This window comes from Sciurus carolinensis, chromosome 13 (genome assembly GCF_902686445.1).
Source record: "Sciurus carolinensis chromosome 13, mSciCar1.2, whole genome shotgun sequence".
Classification (NCBI taxonomy): Eukaryota; Metazoa; Chordata; class Mammalia; order Rodentia; family Sciuridae; genus Sciurus; species Sciurus carolinensis.
Genome location: NC_062225.1, coordinates 88,611,045 through 88,631,320, shown reverse-complemented (window position 1 = coordinate 88,631,320; position 20,276 = coordinate 88,611,045). Strand labels below are relative to the sequence as shown.

The 20,276-nt window shown below is 43.3% G+C and overlaps 1 protein-coding gene across 6 annotated transcripts in view; it reads right to left on the bottom strand.

Annotated features, from left to right (window-relative positions):
- The window catches only part of Mboat2 (membrane bound O-acyltransferase domain containing 2), a 137,419-nt gene that overhangs the window by 42,972 nt on the left and 74,171 nt on the right, over window positions 1-20,276 (bottom strand). For all 6 annotated transcript variants that reach the window (XM_047523111.1, XM_047523106.1, XM_047523110.1 and 3 more), the window contains one exon: window positions 3,065-3,160. In XM_047523111.1, the coding sequence (XP_047379067.1) occupies window positions 3,065-3,160 (96 nt within the window). The remainder of the gene's footprint in view (window positions 1-3,064; window positions 3,161-20,276) is intronic.

Below are 20,276 nucleotides of genomic sequence, written 5' to 3'. Positions count from 1 at the left end.
TTCCATGCTGGTTCCTAAGCAACACTTGGGCTTCCCTTCTTGTGCTTTCTAGCTTCTGAGCAGTGGACAGCTTAGCACAAGAGATGAGCCTTGTTACAAATCCTGCCTTCTTCAGACACCAACACTACTTAGAATAGCTACAATGTTTAGCTGAGTTGGGATCCAGTTAGGGCCTCTCCTGCTCACGGGCTCTAATAAGGGTCCCCAGTGCCTGAGTACTTCATCCAGGGGGCATCTCTGCCTACAGGTGGCCCTTTTCTCTCCTGTGCCCATTTTTGAACACAGCAAGCCCTCAGACACAGCTCAGTCAGAATGGCCTTCTGCAGCTGATTTACTGTGTATAATTTTTACCGGTTCACTGAAATGTTTCCTCTTCATGGACAAAAACTGTACTCTAAGCTGGAGAATCATAAACAGGTTGTCCTAAAAATGCCATGCTATTTTTCTTGTACATACTCATGTATTTAAAATTACATTTAAATATTTGAATGAAATTTAATTTTCAACAAAATATTTCTAAAGTCATGTCAAATACACATGTTCTATCAAAATGCGCTGTGCGCTTAAAATGTACTGCCCTCCAATTTATGGGCCCATGTAACCAGTGCGTTCCAACAGAACACGAGCGGAAGTAAACAGCAAGTGTGCTCTCCCGGATCCCAACACACCACCTGCCCCGTCAACCTAGAAGAAGTTGCCAGAGAGCCTGAAGGAGGTGGAAGTACAAGAAAGAAGGGGCCTGGTCCCCGAAATGACTGTGTGGAACTGAAGCTCCCTCCTCTGGGAACTGTGACGTGAGTGAGAAGTCAGGTCTCAGGTCACGCCACCAAGTTCCAGGGCTGTTTAACAGCAGGAAGCTTATCACTGGCTCGTGCGGTGGGACATTGGGTGGAGGACTAGAGAATGACCAGAGTGTGGTCACATCAAAATGAAGAAAAGGTAGTGAGGGTCTCTCAGGACTGGTCACACAAGTCTGTATCAGCAACAACCCACATGGTTCCATGATTAATTCAATCGGGTTACGCTAAATTACTTTCACATCTGGTGATTTTAAAAAATAAAGCAAAAAGACTTTGACATGAAGTATGTAGAGTCCTAAAATATTAACTAGGGAAACCCTGAGTAGATGGGTTGAAACGAGATTGAAGGACTAGAACCTCGGAGGCTTAGCTCCTCTCTCTCCTGCCTGGAGAACTTACTGTGGAGTCCCAGGACTCCAAGGCTGGAAAACTCACCACTGCACAGAACTGTTAGCTTCAGCTGCTGCAGTTAACATTTCTATTTTCAACACTCATAGACTTAGTTGAGAATATTCTTTTCGTTTCTATTTTATACTAAATATCCAATTTATTTCTCACTTATTACAATGCAAATATTCAAAGTTATGAATTTATCTTTCAATAGTTTTCCTGCATTGTTCAGGTTTTCCCATTTGTGTTTTTTCCCTTTCCTACTGTATTTTCTACTTTTTTCCTTAAGTATTATTATTAATTCAATTAAATATTTAATACTACTGTGTGCTACTGCACTAAAGGATATAAGATGAACAAGGGCAACATATTCTTAGGATTAAGTTTTGTAGTGATTGGATTACTTTTGAATTACTTCCTAATTTCATTATACTATGATGACAACATATGACCTCGGTTACTTCCTCAAATTCACTAAGATTTTCACAATGACTCAATAACTGATTCTGTTTGGGAGTTCAATTATTTTTTAAATTTAAATTTATCTATTCATTCATCCATCCATCTATCCACCTATTTATTTTGTGAGGCTGAGGACTGAATCCAAGGGTGCTCTACCACTGAGCTACACCCCAGCCACTTTAGTTTTATTTTTATTTTTGTGTGTGTGGTACTGGGGATCGAACTCAGGGCCTTGTGCTTGCAAGGCAAGCACTCTACCAGCTGAGCTATCTCCCTAGCCTGCCACTTTATTTTTTGAGACAGGATTTTGTGAAATTGCCCAGGCCGTCCTTGAGCTTGCCAGCCTCTCTCTCGGCCTCCAGAGTAGCTGGAATTCCAGGCTTGGTCGCTACACCCAGCCACAACACAATTTCTTTGAGACCACCTATTATCAATAAGAAGACTGCTAGCCTCTGTTCTCCTTTTGTACATTCTAGGCAGACATCACAATTTCACTCAAAATATTGCTAGTTAGTTGGTTTAATCAGTTTCTGAGTATACTGCATCCTTCTGTTTTCACTTGGTTTTATCTGTTTTGGATGCAAACTCCTTTCATTCAAGACTACTTTTAAAATCTGTACAGTAAAACCCATTTGGTCTCTTTAAGGAGAAAAAGATGTCTCTTCTTCTAAAATTCTCGTTTCATAGGAGTGATTTTTCTCATCCAATTTTGGCCCCTTCCCACTTTTTCTCCAAAAGTATTATGACTTATTTTGCCTTATTTTTTCCAATTTACTTAATCTTAAATTGGATTTATCGCTCATTATTATGATGTCTGGATGACTCAAGACTGACATAGCAGGTCTTCTGTACCTTGTTCAATGGAGAAAGTTGTCAGGCCCAACATAAAGAACATGAAGGTTTAAAATCCCCACCTCCCCGCCTGGCCCTTGCGCTGTAGGGTGACCTAACACACTCCATCAGCTAATGAGAGGACACAGACCTACCCAGGCAGGGAGGGAATGAGCCCCTCTGAAGCAACAGAAGCCTGAAGTCACCTCCACTAGTGCTGAAACTACTGTTGGGTGAATAGAGGGGAGCGGGGAGGGAGGGGGAGGCCGAGCAGCCAGAACACAGGCTCCAGGTGAGCTAACTTACAGTGATCACAAATGATTGCTGAGATTTCCCTCAGAATTAGATGCTTTCAATATCAGAATGCTATGTAAGAAATTCAAATGCTATATATTTAGAATACTTATTTTGTGACAAAGTATTATAAAGAAACCAATTATGGTAAGAAAAACTAAATTCATAAAGGAATTTTCAACTCAAATGTTTAATAATAGCTTTTCACTGCAACTATATTTTGTGTTTATTTTAACCAATAGTTACAAAAGATAAAACAGACTGCTGAATCGAAGTTTTAATCTTACCCTGAAAAATCAGCAGAATATTGTCCATAATCAAAGATATAGACTCTAGTGATTTGGCACACTGTGAGGTATCCCAAAGCAAACACAAAACAGTATCTGGAAAATAAAAAAAGCCAGATTAGTGATAATAAAAAAATTCATTTAGTTACAGAGTACATTTTAAAGTAATTTACTAATTAAATGATATGGTTCAACAATTAAATCTTACTAGATCTACTCTCAAGTAATTTTTCTGTAGTACTGGGGACTGGGCCCAAAAGCACTCTACCAGGAAGCTGTGTGCCTAGCCCTACTTTTGTTTAGACAGTGTCTCACTAATGACAAAGCCTGGCCTTGAACTTGTGACCATCCTGCCTCAGGCTCCTGGGCTGCTAGGACTACAGGCTGATTACAGGTAGGCACAGCTCAAGTAATTTAATAAATTAAGAAAACTCTTCGCTAGTGATCTGCTTCACTAGTTATCTGTTTACCTGGCTACATCTTCAATGGTAAATGCAGTCACTTGCTGCCTTTACTCATTTCCTCATGAAAGACATTCACACATCAAATTACATATTTGAAAGTTATAATCACAAGCATAAAATCATAATTATTGGTATCTACTGCATCTAATGATTCCTGTATTCTAGAAAACAAACTTTAGCACAAAAATATTTGGCTCAGATATACATTAAAACAAATTAATACAAGTCTAAAAACGTCCTTGGTAATCTAAAATCATATGTCTTTGGTGTGAGTCAAGTGGCATTTAGCCACATTTACATGCATGAACACTTAGTAGTGACTTTGAGAAACTTTTTAAGATGCTTGGGTTGGAGTTATAATAATGGTTTGGAAAATAATTCACATAGCAACAGAAGAGAGAAGGAACATACTCTAGAATACATAACACTCTACAGAAAAAAGGATGGGATTCACAGTGTCAGGGGCTGCAATAAAATCATGAGCCAACCAACACGAGTCGGGAGAGGAAGCTCTGCCTTCACTCCACACTGCAGCGACAGACACAGAACAAAACGTAAAATACAAACCGGAAAGCAGGAACTGTGGCTAAAGATTCAAACGTTCTCAATTCAGGAAGAACTTTCTAAACACACACGATACAGAGAAAAAGAATAGTAATAATATAATAATACAGTGAAAAATAAATAAAAGCTCGTAATATAGGCAATTTGGGGGATTTTATGAAAGTATTTTTTCAAACTCTGAACAAAGACAAAGGGAGGGCAGCTTCCCAATTCAATGCTTACGAGTTAAGGAACTCACAATCGCTGTACCTCACCGGACAGCCCTGCACACGTGCGGCCATCAAGTGCTGGGGAGCAAGCGTCATTCCAAGTGTGGTCACCACATCTCCCACCTTAGTTCTCTGCAAGCTCGCCTGCTTCCCCACAAGGGGATGGTCTATTTCTCTGTCCACTTCAGCCTGGGCCAGCCCTCTAACGACACTGACCACACTACAGGAAACACACTGTGCATTCCACCTGCGGCCCCAGCTGGCCTGGCGGTTGCTACTTCTTGCCTTCTGGTGGTCAGCTGTGAGAGCAGTGTGACGCTCCTGAGACTCTGCCCCTGGACGTTCTGCCACGTGAGAATGGAGAAGCGGGAGGGGGACAGACACCAGGTGCGGGGAGCTCCAGGCATCAGGTGGTGAGCGAAGAAGCTGACCACACAGGAAAAAGAAAGGACCATGCAGCCGACTTTCCTGAGTTCCAGAACCACAGAACCACAGGCAAAGCAAGACATCAGCACGATTTTAAAGCCACTGTGCTCTGACCTGGTGACATCACCATAATAGACTGTGAAGTACTCTGGAATCTGTAACAAAAACATGAAAGGCAGCATGGGCTTAGGGGCTGGGTCGCACTTAGAGGCAGGAGAAGTCCCAGGAGATGCGTGTTTAGATGGGAAGGCCAGTGAGGGAGCTGCCAGAGACTAGAGCAGGGCAGCCCAGAGGAGGAGACCGGAACCTGAGCTGTCTTCTTTCAGATACAAAACAACTTTCATTCACCATTTTCAGATGCACACACACAAAGTAAAAATGAAGCGTGCAGGTTCTGCAGAGAACACGAAAAACAGGAAGGGCCCTTCAAGTCAGCAAAATATTCTTAAGTCAAGGTAAAGACAAGTCAAGTGTCATCTCTGATGATCCCTCAGCAAGACTTAGAGGCACACCTTCACAGAACTTCTCCAGGACATGCCTTGTCAACCACCTGTTAAAGTCCCCCCAGTCCGCTTTTATTTACTTTTCATCGCTTTCAACCCAGTGGGGTACAGCATCACAGACTCCTTGTACAGTGGCCCTAGCACTATGAAAGGTGGTTTTGGAAGTTGGCATGAACCACACCACAGTTTCCATGGGCACAAGTTACCTTTTCCCAGATCTCTCTTTTTTTCTGGCTGGTCACTGGGAGTCACTGTGTTGTTTTTAAACACATCTCTTGCCCAAGTACAATTCAATTTTTCCTCAGGCCTAACACCTTCAGTGGTAGAAAGAGCTGTGTGCTCCCTTTGGTTCCAGAGTTCTTGCTTACAGCCAGCAAAAATGGCCTTGTACCCCAGCCTTCCAGTCATGAGAAGTCCTGTTCCCAGCAAGCTTCTGCAGGCTCCAAGAGGGCAGGAAAAGCAACAAGAAAGCCTTTCAAGAACCTGAAGGGTGTTGTCGTTCCTGGGCACTCTGACTCTCAGGCACAGTGGAAAGGAGACTGACTTAAGAGGTTTGAGTGTAGTCTCAGTTTAAAGTAGTAGATTATAATTAGATGCATGGGAAGCCCACAGGTTTTTTAAAGGCATTATATAACATTTCAAAACAAAAAGAGAGCTTACGTCCCCAATTTTCTGCTGGTATGTAGCAGGTTAGGAGACCTATTCAACTGTAAAGCTGGTTAGTTATTGTGAAAAGGGAAGGAATCCACATTTGTCTGGATTTCACAATTGCTCTGAGCCAGTGACTGATGGCACCTTCCATCCCCACCTGCTCGGAACAGAAGATCTTCGGCAGTTACCCGCCATAGATCGCCACTGCATACCAGGCAACTCCTCCAATGGGGAGCTGTGCTTGAGTTCCATCCAGAGTCTCGTTCATACTCGACTGACTGAGATTACAAGATGGAGCCCTTGAGCCTGAGGCAGCCATGAGACGGGACTCTGGGGGTCCTGGGAAGAAAACGTGTGCACTTTTCTCACAGTATGTGTGTGGACTGTGGGGACAAGGACAGACTGTCCCTGAAGATTGCTGCCACCCATGACAACCTTCCTGCTGCACCTGCTGCTCTTGGGGTATGACTCTCTTCTCGTTTAACCTATGAGGGACTCAATAACGAGGTTTACCAACAGAATACAGTGAGCGTTTAGTTTCTGAAATCGTAAGGCTATGCCCCAGGAAGGCTTGTGGCTTTCCTCTGGTCTTCCTGAAAGCCTGGCCCTGAGTGCTCTCTCTCGGAACCCTGGCATCACAAGTGGAGGGCCAAGGCCACATGCAGAGGCCACATGGACGTGCCAGTCAACAATTTAGCAGTCAGCAACCACCCAGCCAAACATCAGCTCAGCCATACAAGGAAACCACGGTGGATGTGAAGAAGTCAAGCTTTCAAATGACTGCAGCCTTGGCCTACACTTAACAGTAGCCACAGAAGACCCCAAGCAAAGCACTCACGGAACCAAGGAAAACCCTGTTGTTAAAATAATCAGATACCTCATGAAGTGTATTTTATAAATCAACTATGATGCTATGAGAGGACTAGTACTATATATATCATCATAGTGATGAGTCAAAGGAAACATAATAGATTAGAAGGGCATTTATGAATATTCAAACATGTTTCAACATAACAAAGTATTAAGTAACCTAAGGGAAAAAGTCATTTCCTTAAAATTAAAAAACAAAAGAAAAGCTATCTGAACGTACAGTATGGCGCCGGAGGGGAGCAGCAGCCGCGTGCTGATGAGGCAAGGGGCGGAGTATGCAGGCACAGCTCAGTCCCGCTCAGGCTGCAGACGTAGGCAACACTGAGGTCCAGTCTCCTGAGGCTGGCCTCCAAATTTAGCTTCTCGATCCTAACTGAAATCCCAACATACTTTTGGTGGGGCCTAACTAGCTGATTTCCGAGGTCCTCTGGAAAACTAAATAAACATAAGCCAAGGAAGACTTGACCTAGCCTAGCAGATAAGAGAATATGCCATGGTGATTTATAATGTAGTATTGTTTCAAAAATAGATCAAAAGATTAAGCAAACAGGAGAAAGTTCAGAAAAAGACTCATTGTAAAATGAAGGGCCTGTTTATTTTAATGCTGGCACATTTAATTAGTGGGAAGATGGATGAGGTTAAATGAGGTTAAAAAATTAGCTCATATTTCAGAAAGTTTCCCAGTTCACAATATGCACACATGTAAAAACAATCCAGTAAGATTATGGAAGATCCAAGTGTAAAAACAATTCCTTAAAAAGTAAACTATTAAGAAACAAGAAAACACCCTTGAATTCCTAGAATGGGAATAACTTTATAAGCCCAATACAAATCACAACTGCCTGAACATAAAGTTTGACATATATTATTACATAAACAGAAACTTATAGATGACAAGTGACCAAAATTAAAAAATTATTCCCTATATATAGTAGGTTAATGTTCTTAAGTTTTGCAAGTCAATGTGAAACAAAGTGAGAATTCAAGTGAAAAATGGATGACAACATAAAGAGAAAAATCATAGAAGGAAAAACTATAACCACCAGTTCCTTTTAGAAAAATAAAGGAAATGCAATAGAAGAATAACCAGTAAAAGCCTGGAAATGCGTATTAGAGGGATAACATCTGTCCCATGAAGGACTGGCAAGTTAGAGCACTCACCATCCCAACTCGCTGGGGAGACCAGCTGCTCCAACACAGCTAGTGGACCCCACTGGAACAGCCCCTTCTGGGCAGAAGAGTCTGCACAATATATTAGAATTTGTATATGTTCTCCAAAGTGCCAACTTCACTTTCTTATTTCACTTAGTACACTTACAACCAAGCTTACTTACAAAGATTTAAAATATAATGGTGGAAACACTACATAATGATTCGCTGCTAAGAATTTTTTTTTTCAAACTTTGTATTTAGGAACTTAAAGTAGTTTTAAATCTTCTCAAGGTGGAAGTACTTACACCAAGTAAGAATTTGGCAAAAGTCCAAAAGCATTCTGGAGGGGGGGTTAACTGGTCATGTAGAATTTACAGTAAAGAGCATTACATATTTTATCTGTAAATTATGTGCAAAAATTCCACTAAATGTATAATTATAAGTAAATTTATGCATACCATTGTCCCTCCATACCCCACAGACAACAAAATCTTGATTCTCCAATCCTTTATATAAAATGGATTTGCATGAAACCAATACTCATCTTCCTGTGTACTTTAAATTACCTCTACCTTGTTTATAATACTTAGTAAAACATAACATGCTTTATAAATTGCTGCTATTCTGTGTTGTTTAGGGAATAATAACAAGGAACAAAGTCTGTACATGTTCAGTACAAATGCATTTTTTCCAAATATTTTCTATTCATGGTTGGTTGAATCCACAGATATGGGGCTCAGATAAACAGAAGGCCAACTGTGTATTTTTACATATATTTTTCCCCCCAAAGCCAGTCAGGTTGTTGTTAAACATTTACTAGCATAACTCTGACTAGCCACATGTGGTTGCTGAGCTCCTGAGATAAAATGTGTTGTAACTGGAAAATATGTCCCAGATTTTAAAGACTTTAGAATAAAAACAAAAAAATTAAAATACCTAATATTTTTTATTGACTGAATTTTAAAATGATAATGTTCTGGATATACTGGGTAAAATGAACATATTACTAAAATATACAATGTGTTTCTCTTCAGTTTCTTAAACTGTGCCTACTGGGAATTTTTAAATTTTATCTGTGACTTGCATTACATTTCCACCACACAGGCCAGGGGTTCCCAAACAGGGGAGTGAGACGGCCAGCGGGGCTCTTCATGCTTTTGTCCTTCTTGGGACTGTGCACGTGGATGTGATGGTCGCTCCAACAACACCCTGCACGCATGAGGACAGCACAGCAGAACCAGAAACCCGGTCTCTCTGAAAAAGCTGAGCTGCAACACTCGCTCTGGAAAACCTAATTCCAGAAAAAATCCTAGGCAGAGCGTTTCTTTTCTATTCTCTGCAACTGATAAAAAGCACATCACACTTTTGTTATCTTTTGAGAAAGATTCCTGGAAGGACGATAGGCAAAGCTTAGATTCTTCAAGTTCACACACTGGAGAAAGTAGACATATTAACCAATATAAAGTGCTATGGTCAAAGTATGAACTTCATTGAACATCTTCAAAAGATTAGGTATACATGCAAATAAAACGTGGACAGATCTGAGTTGATTCAGATAACAGCCCTATCACTCTGAAGCCTGGTTCTCCCCTCCTAACAAGGGGATGCCCAAGGAATCTGCCCCACTGACTCTGACCCCACCTCTGTGCCCTCCTCCACCTGAAAACTGACAGGAAGCTCAGATCTGGTCAGCGAGACATGACACAGGGATTCTGGGAGATTCTCTTCACTCTCAGCAAGTGTAGCAGCCACCTTAGCTTATAAGAGGAGAGAGCTTGAGGACACAAAGTGCCAGATGGCAAGATACAAAATTAAACAGAATGTAGGTTTCTAATGCTCTCATCAAGCCTGAATTAGCCAAAATGAGTTGCCCTGCCTCTCTTCTAGCTTTGAGAGGTAATATTTTCTACACAGTTTACACCACAGTACCACTGAGATGGGATTCTTGCTCTGTGTAGCTAAGTGTCCCAATATGATTACTAATATCAAAGTTAAAGTCAATAGCAAATGAAAAAAAGTTCCAGAGCAGAACATTTTTTTATTCATGAAAAATACACATGTTGAATTACTGCCTCACTTCAAATGGTGACATGACATGTCTGTTATCTGTTCATTTAGGTGTCAGACAAAACCAAAACCGTTCAGGGAAAAACAAGGTGCTCAGGGACTGTGGGAACTAATGAACTCGAAACACGGAGGACACCAAAGAATTCTTCCCAAGTGAGGAAAACAGGTAAGCTCATCCAAAGGTTCAGCATCCAGATGGGACATGGGCTGGGGGTGTATTCACCAAGCCCAGGCGAAACCCTGAGCTCCATCCTCAATACCAAATAAACAAAACAAATACATGCATAATGGGGGAATAAAAAACTAACAACGAATGTTTGTTTTAAAGTGCTGAAATCAAATTAAAGTTCATTTTTTGAGAATTCTCAAGCTTAGATTTAAATTCTGACCTTCACATTTTGCCTGTGATCTTTAAAAAGTTGTTATCCTGCAGGTGGGGACGTGACTCAATGGTAGAGTGCCTGCCCAGCACGCACAAGGCCCTGGGTTCCATCCCCAGTACTGCAAACAACAACAACAACAAAAAAGTACTGTAATTTTTTTTTTTTAAAAAAAGCTAAATTGATTTCATCAAAATGTACGTAAAGCAAAATGTAAAGATTCTGCTTTTCAAAAGTCATTGCTAAGAAAACGAAAAAGTCACAGATTAAAAGAAAATATTCAGAATTTATCTACCTGACAAAGGACAGAGGTCCACAACTCAGAAAGAATTCTAGCAAGAGAAGTCCAGCAGTAAAAGATTTGAATATCTGCCAAGAGATACGCAATTAGTCAATCAATACAGGAAAAGATGCCTGGCAGCACTAATCATCAGAGAAACACAATCGCAGAAAACACAAGACCAATAAGCCCACGGGACAGTGAGGTGCAGGCTCACACTCTGCTAGCGGAGTGTAAAAGGGTATGAGCACTCTGGAAAGTCTGGCGATTTCTTACATGATTAAAATATTTTATCTTTTGCCCTAGCGATTCCTTTCCCAAATGAAAACATATCCACAAAGACCCATATAAGAATGTTCTATGAGTTTTATTCCTAATGGCCCAGATTTTGAAATAACTGAAATGTCCATTGATAGGTAAAAAGATACATGAATCATGTTTTATTCAGACAATGGAAGGCTACTCAGCAACAAAAAGGAACAGACTTGTGATCAGCACAACGTGGATGAATTTATTTAACATTCAGTTAAAAACAAGAAAGTCAGACACAAAAGATCAGATAAGATTCAGATTATTTGAAATTACGGAACGGGCAGATACAAACACTGACCACTGTCTGCAAGGTGGGGGTTGCCTGCACAGGGGACAGAGGAGCTTGGGGATGAGTCGCAGGCCTGGCGGGTGGCGATCATGCAGGTCTATACATCTGCCCAAGTTCAAGGAACCGATAACTTTATTTTAGGTAAATCATACCTAAATAAAGTAGATTTAAACTCATTTGGAAACAATCAGATTTTATAGAATCCCTTTGCAGATACCTTCTCATCCCAGGGCCCAGGGTCCACTTTGTTTCTCTTCTCCATTTATACTCCTGAATTTGAGTACAAATTTCATCTAGTCCCATCATTTAAAATACCCACTCGATAAGTATAATTCCCAAATTCTAGATCTCTAGCCTGGACATGTCTACTGATGTCTAAACTAAAAGCAACAAACTACTTAATTTCTCTATTGGTTGTCTAACGAGCATCTTAAAGCACAACGAGTCTCTACCTTGGCAATGGTATCTTTTACCCAGTTGCTCTGCCCGAAATACTAAAGTCATTTTAACATATCTTTATGACTTATCATCCCATGCCCAATCTTCAAAGCTATCTTCCTACTTCACATCAGATACGATTCAAATCCAAATCTATCTTAAAAATTACCCTGAACCAAACAGTTTTCACTGAGTTCATCCAGCCCAGGACCACCATCAATGCCTTGGAGTCTGCCTATATTCTCGACCCTAGTCTGCTGTTCACGGAGCATGCTGGTGCTCCAGGCCCCTAATAGCTATCCATCACACTAGAATAAAATCCATGTTTAAGAATGGTCCAGGACAGGGGTTACAACTCTATCCTGGAGTGCTTGCCTCGTACCTATGAGGCACTGGGCTCAATCCTAAGCACCAAATAAAAACAAATAAATAAAAAATGAAGGTATTGTATCCATCTACAACTAAAATATATATATAAATAAATAAAAATATACATAAATATATAAATAAATTTAAAAAATGGTCCAGGATCCAAGTGTTGTGTTTGTGTGTTGCTAGGGATTGAACTCAGGGCCTTGTGCATGCAAGGCAAGCACTCTACCAACTGAGCTATATCCCCAGTACCCAAGATTTTTTTAAAATCAAGTCTTTTCTTTAGTTCTTATGGATGAATGACACAGATTTACATAGACTTTTATTTATTTATTTTGGTGCTTGGGGATTTGAACCCAAGTCCTCATGCAAGCCAAGGAAAGCACTTTGCCACTGAGCCACATCCCCAGCCTTAGACTTTTATTTTGAGATCAGAAAAACAAGAAATCTATTGTTGCTCAGAGAAGTTCCCCCGCACTCAAAGCACCTGTCACTCAGGTAGAGCACTGGAATCCCAGCAGAGAGGGGGTTCAGTACAAGTGTCACCTCAAGCTGGGCACGATCTTCAATAGTGTTCTTTTCACATCAACTAATCTGCTCCGTTTCACCTAAAGACAACTTGCCACTGTCTGACTGTCCCTTGCTGAGCCACTCTGAGCCCTGCCTGTTTTCACTCCCTTTCCCCTTTCTGTGTTTGGGACCACCACGCGGAAACAGCGCACACGACAGAAAGGAAAAGCTCAGGTTAAAACTGCTAGTGGCTCACAAGGGCTCTGAAGATGAGGTCAGTCCCACGCATGTTGGCAAGTCCGAACCCTACTCTTACCCCTCAGCACATCGACCTCGCAGACTGTACGTAACTGTACAATTGCAAAGAGACACTACTTACCTCTAAGCAAATAATTCTCCAAACTACATCTCAAGGCCATTCCTCTTGAAAGCTGTTCTGAAATTTCTATGCACAACTACACATTTTTATTTCTAACACATTTCTATTTCAAGAATATCCCATTTCAAATTCAGTAATTTAAATTATAACTCACCCAATCTAGCTAGCCCTTCTCCTTCTTTTTGGTTGTTCAAGTTTGGAGACAGGGTCTCATTATGTTGCCCAGGCTGATCTTGAACGTCTGGGTTCCAGTGATCCTTCTGCCTTAGTCTACCTAAGCAGCTGGTATTACAGGCACATGCCACAATGTCTGTTCGTTCTCTTTTCTTTCTTTCTTTCTTTCTTTCTTTCTTTCTTTCTTTCTTTCTTTCTCCTTCCTTCCTTTCCTTCCTTTCCTTCCTTCCTTTCCTCCCCTCTCCCCTATTCCCCCCCTTTCTTTCTTTCTTTTTTGGTACCAGGGATTCAGGAATTGAACCCAGGGGCATTTAACCACTAAGCCACATCCCTAGTCCTCTTTTGTATTTATTTAGAGACAGGGTCTCACTGAGTTGCTTAGGGCTCTCTGAGTTGCTGACGTTGGCCATGAACTCTAAAACCTCCTGCCTTAGACTCCTGAGCCACTGGATTATAGGCATGTGCCACTGCATCCAGCTGTCCCTTCCATTTCTTATCTGTTTAAACAGCCACAAACATAAACCCCAAACCTCAAATTAATAAGGGAGTAAATATTGTTGGGGGAGGATTAACCCCTAGGATGGCACTACTTTGAGAGATAATCAGTAAATAACTCACAGGATCTTACAAATAGACATTGGTAACAAGTAACAGAAAAACTGCCACACACATTAACAGACACACAATTTGCTAAAATACTAAATACAGACATAAGTAAAACTTTCAACCTAAAAACCTAGGTCACGTTGGTACAAATAACACCATGTTGACCTAAAAATGAACGACATGAAGGAAATCAACCCTGACCGTCCTATTTGTGGGTATAGTTCAAAATAGGATCTGCAGTCTAACAAAATCAGATATCTAGACTGCCTACAATTTACTCGTTTTTTATTTGAAGAATTTATCATTAGTGAAGTTGGTCCACCTTCATGACGTAATATGCACAAGGTGATCTGGAGAATTCTTTTTCTATGAGACAGCATCTGAACCTAATATGTGACCTAAGAATGCATGGCATTATTCTGAAGTCAACATTCCAAAGTGAGCTTGTCTCTGCTATATTTTTATGAAAATTGTAGGTGCACAGAGTTTACCAGTCAAAGGGTAAAACCTGGCCCAACGACAGGGTCTGGCTGCAGCCTGTGACCAGCCCACAACCCGTGGCCAGGGGCTCCGCTCCCCCGGCCAGCAGGCTGTTTCCTCCGGTTCTCGGCACTGGTTCTCGCCAACTCCCCGCTCCCTGGCAGCCCCACCACCCTGTGGGCACTGGGGAGTTTCAGCCGCCTCTGAATCTCCAGTCCTCCTGTGCGCTTACGCTCTTTAAGTGGAATTTCAGAGCATGGAATTCCAGATGAACGCAGAAATATCTATGTTTACTCTGCTACAATTACCTGAAAACCTCAGAATTTCAACTTAAAACCACTCTCATAGTATCAAATTTCTAAAGTCTTCTGGTAATTTCCTGATTTTCAGTCTAACAATCCATTTATATTTGATGGAATTTTTATAAATTTGAAATGTAACACTTATCACTCTGAGTGTAGGAATATATCCTAACACACAGTGTTTCTATTAGAGTATCACAACTAACTGTTCTAGTTTGTCCTCAAATTACGAGCAGGTGATAAATCAACTGCCCAGTTACCGAGTCTGGAAGGGCCAAGTTTCGAGGCCCCGTCGACTGTTCCCACACTTAGAAACACACCTCCCTCTCACAGGGACACTGTCGCCAGACTTTACATTTTAAGACTGCATTTCTCATCTTTTTCCTTAGAGTTGGTTTGTTAAAAATGTCGCTTTGATACAATACACATGCCCTTTACAGTAGAGAACAGAAAGAACAGTAAGATGTGACTTGCCCATTTCAAGAGCCTACAACAGAATTAGACACCTAAGAACACCAAAGCAGCAATAGCGAGTTTTATGGGATCAGCTAAGGAAATGCTACTACCCTGTCCCATATACCCACTGTGTTCCATCCAGAATGTCTATTCCATTTTGACAAACATGCCCTTACCCTTCACTAGCTGAGCTCCTCCAGGAGTTCAGTCATCTCGGTTTCTACGTGGCCAGCACTGAGTTTGGCCAAAGGGAGGCCTTCTATGCCTGGGACATGGGCCTGAGCAGACACAGGCAAGAAAGAGTGAATGGTAAAGATCAGCTCCTGGCAGAGATCACGTAGACCCTAGAGTAGCCGGGGCTCCTCCGGGGCGACCGCATGGGGACAGCTCCACACAGTGCAGGAGAGACACAGGAAAGCGGCTTCCCAGATAGAGTGCCCGAGCCAGGAGCCAGCATATCACGCTGTACCACTGCGACATTTACCTCGCAGAAACTGGGAAAACCAGCAGCAAACAAACCTGGTTGGTAGGAAGGACTTCGGAGCCTGAATTCCTTGAATGCACGTCCTGGTTACTATAAGCGCAAAAGGACACAAAAGGATGGGAGTGGACCTCAACAGATTCAGAGAAGCCTCTGCTCCTTAGCGGACTCGGGCGCCCTTGGGGCCCAATGTCCAGATGGAATGTGGCCTCTAGTACCGCCCCTTCGTCTCCCCCTCTCTCTCCACCGAGGCATTCCAACGTCTCTGGTCCACAGTGTTCTAGTACTGTCCTGGTGGTGTCTTCTGCTACCTGCTTGTCCTCTTTAACAAGCTACTGCAGGGTAGCAACAGTACTTGACAAAAAACGCCACTTTGCTTAAATGCCCTGGTGGTTCCCACTGCACTGAACACTGCAATCTGGCCCAGGCTGCTTCTGTGACTTCATCTCACACCAAAGGCCACCTTGCACACCAGGCCCCAACAGTACTAGCCCTCCTTCTGGTCTGAGAACACATCAAACACCTGAGTCCTGAGCACCTCCTGGATGCTACCCGTCGGCCCTGAGCTCTCCCTCTGGACCCTGGGTAGCTTGGCTCTTCCCCACTTAGTTCTCATCCCATCTACAACAGAGCCCCTGCTGGGGTCCGACCTAACCTCTCCTGTCACTTCACAGGCATGGCGTACTTGTTCAGCTGTCCCCTGCCTCCTCCATTTGAACACTGGCTACATTTCCCCTCAACTCAGAGCAACACAGAGGCACAAAGCAGGTCTCTGACACCCACCAAGGACCTGCTGACTAAATGGATTTGCAAATGTTTCAACCTTTACTTGTAATCATGGCTGAGAAAGTTAATTAACATCACAGAGACCCCCAAACAAAGAAGCAGGAAAAGCACGTGGCAGCAGGATGCAAAGCCAGGGCCAAGGGTCACAGCAGCAGGAAAGGAGGACAGACTGCTGCCAGGACTGTGTACTTCCGCAGCTCAGTGAAAGAAGTGACAGGAAACGACAGGGAGAGAAGCCGCCAGGACTGAAGAGGGTGAGCTGGAATGTCACAGGCCGAGTCAGGACAGCCCAGGAAGGGCACGTCGCGAACAGCAGCAGCGGGCACGGGGGCCTTGCCTGTCCTCTGTGGCTAATAAGCACGGCAGTGACCTTTTTATTTCATGAAGGACACTCTATCTCTTCCACCCATAAACCACGCAATCTTTGTACCTGCACAATACAGAAGGAGGGAACCTGCAACCTCCCGAAGACTCCACTACTGAGGAGGAAACCGACTTTAAGCACATTTTGGTTACCTGCCCCCTTTCAGAACCTTCTGTCAGGTAAATCAAGAAACACATAAAACTCAGATCTATCAGATTTTAAAAGTACTCTATGGTAAAAACTAAAAAGTATGCAAACATTGTAGGTTCACCTATATTTTAAGACAGAAGAAATAATAATGTATCTTCAATGCTTGGCACTTTTAGGTATAAAAACTCCTTGTCCAGGAGTGGTGGCACATGCCTGTGATCCCAGTGGCTCAAGAGGCTGAGGCAGGAGAATCACAAGTTCAAAGCCAGCCTCAGCAACCTAGTGAGGTCCTAAGCAACTTAGACTGTCTCAAAATAAAAAATAAAAAGGGCTGGGGACGTGGCTCAGTGGTAAGGCACACCTGGATTCAATCCCCAGTACCAAAAAAAAAAAAAAAAGACAAGACAAGGGCCCCAAGTCTGAGGACACACCCTCCGGGCTTTGCAGGCCCTGTGCCGGAGAGCAGAGAGCACCGGCACACCTGCACTTCCAGCCAGAGCAGGCGCGGGGGCCAGAACAGCAGCTTTGTACAGTGCACATGATGCAGACACGGTGGTACAGGGTGGGGACCGCGACCCTGGCACCACATCTGGCTTTCCTCCCTGTTGCCAGCCAGGGCCCTGCCTTTGCATGCCGCCTGGGTCCGCCTTCTCTACACAGGGCAGAGCCAAGTGCCTGGGAGAAACCAGGCCCAACACGACCTCTGTCCACTGCTGCTCCAGTACCAACAATGACCTGACCATCTCACCTTGCCAGGTTTAAATTCTAGGGTCAGAACTTCATGTGCATTAAATGACCTCCGTCTTTTCTCTCACGGAGAGAAATGTTTCACTGTTTGGGAGGAAGGGAGAAGGGGAAACAGGAACCCTTGAAAATCCCTAGGGTTTTACTAAACCAAGGAAAATGGAGCAATGCTTCCTTAACAATGAATGACCTTTTAACACAAAAACACTGTAGACAGCAATACAGGTGAGCAAAGGTAAGGAACTACAGGAACATTCCCTATAATCCAGAAATCGCTAGTTGCCTCTTCAGGAAACAATCTGAATCTCTGCATTTCTGGGTATGTGTCCAGTCATGCAATGGACACTGTGTCCACAAGTCAAAGGTGGCCCCAAACATGATAAACGGAGCTGAAAATTTTCTACTATTTAGAGACACTGCAGTCGTACTGATGCCACGGAGTAACGCATTCCTCGCGTTTGTGGTGACGCTGTGTAAGAAACTCTAGCTACTGGCCAAGAGCGTGGCATCACAATGGCGTACTACAACACTGAAGAGGCTAAGTCACTAATGGATGTATTAAGCCACCTTCTCACTGCCACTTTGGGGTGTGTTCCCTGTACTTGGGTATGTTTTGAGAGCTGGCTGTGGATCAGCTCGCCAGGTGCTGGCTGCAGCCTCACAGACCCCGTGTTCATGGCGTCTCTCCCGGGGATCAAGACACCACATCAAGCAACTGACCTGCACCATACAGGTGAGTGTAAGGACACACTGATGTTCACAGACCCACACGACCGTCCAACAACACATTCCCAGAAAGGATCCCCACTGTTAAGGGACAAACGACTCTGTGTATGTACGTGTGTTTACCAAGAATTGGGTCATTTTATAAACTACTTAATAACCTACTGTTTTCAGTTAATGATTTCCCCTTTTCATGTTATCAAAATTTTATCTCACTTCAGTCTTTAAATTCCCCCAATTACAAAGTTTCCTTTATATATTTATAGCACGTTTGTTCAAACCAGGACCAGGCACTGAAGCCAGCTGTTACACGCCTTTCCCTATCGCATGCTGCCTTGCTAAAGAGACCAGACAGGGGTCCCACGGAATGCCTCACATCCTGGATTTGCCTGGTCTATCCCTCGTGTTCCTGTACGCTGCAGGTTTATGGCCTTAATCTAAACATTTGTATAGTATCACACATAAGACATAAATAAGGGCTGGGGAGATAGCTCAGATGGTAAAGTGCTTGCCTTGCAAACACAAGGCCCTGGGTTTGAACCCTAGCACCGCAAAAAAAAAAAAAAAAAAAAAAAAAAAAAGACATAAATAATTCTGTACTACAGTAAAACAACATACTCTGCAGGCCTGTCACTAGGAATGTTCACTGGCCACAGGAAAGGTTAAGGGCAAGGGAGGAACAGGGGCACAGAAAGAAGAGACAGGACCAAAGGTAGTCCTAAACTCAGATGGGCAAACATTTCCTGTAGCTCCATCTCTAGCTTCTAGGGCACATGGTGGTGAGATGTTCTCTCCAAAGGGCTGGAACGGTCCTGCCCCTTGGTGTTGCTGGATGTAGCCCACACGGCCTCTCTCAGCCTGCTCTGCCGTACCCAGCAGTTCTCCTTGGCAGACATTCCACATTACTCGCATCTCTTAATCTCACGGGTCTCCACTGCTTTGAAGCAATGGAGTCAGCAACGGAGGCGAGGTAGAACGTCATGGTGGAAGGGCAGAAGCAGAGGCAAGCTGCTCACCTCAGCACTGGACTCCTTGTCAGCTCTATGCATCACTCTCTCAGGGACGACCCACAGGGCTTTTGACCCTGTCACTCTGCCTGGTCTACCAGGCCTTCCTTGGAAACCCTGGTGGACATCTCCATGGCCCCCTAACTCCAGCATCTTGCACTCCTGCAGAACCAGCACCACATGGATGATGCCAAGGTCTGCCACCAGCTCAAGCAGTAGCTGGGCCCCCAGAAATCAGAACTGCAACAGCCTCTAAGCACCTAGGCAGCTAAGCACAGTGAAACAACTTCCTAGGCCCCACTGTGTGAGCTGGGTTCCCCTATAGTCTCTTCTCAAAGGAATTTTTACTTCAGTACCCTTAAGCCTGAGATCGGAGTGGCCTTGCCAAGTCCTGAGATGCCTTCAAGGCATCTTCGTATTGTCTCTGTGCAAAGAACTCAACTTCTCTTCAGTGGCTGCAATCTCTTCAACATCTGCACATTCCTTAGCCCCAGTTTTACATGCACGTTTCTGCCCAAATTACAAGTTTTAAAAATCCTTTTGCTCTGCTTTCTGTTGCAGATTTTTGCAGTAAACCTGGCTAAAAGCAGACAGCAACACCTGTGCCACAGTCTGAATGCTGTGCTGCCTTGAAATGTCCTCTGCTAGGTTCATTAGTCCGTCACCTGTAAATCTGGCCTCACGCAGTCTCAGGACACAGGTAGAGGGCACACAATTTCTCTGCCAGAATACGACACAAAGGTCTTTAGGACAATTCCCAGTAGAATCTTCGTTCCCTCAGAAACCTCTCTTTACTGTCTGCTTTCCTACTGGCATTCTGGTCTTCTGAGTTCCCACAATTGCTCATTAAGCTCCTTTTACAATGTTCTTCGTCTTCCCCAACTTATCTCCAAAATTTCCAAACCCCTCCCACATACCAGTTTCTAAGGCTTCTGGATCACATGATCAGGTTAGTCACAGGGATGAAGCCACTTCTGTCACGAGTTTCTATTACAGTTTCTTTTGTTGTTGTGACCAAAAGACCTGACAAGAACAACTTGGAGGGGGAAGTTTACTTTGGTTCACTGTTTTAG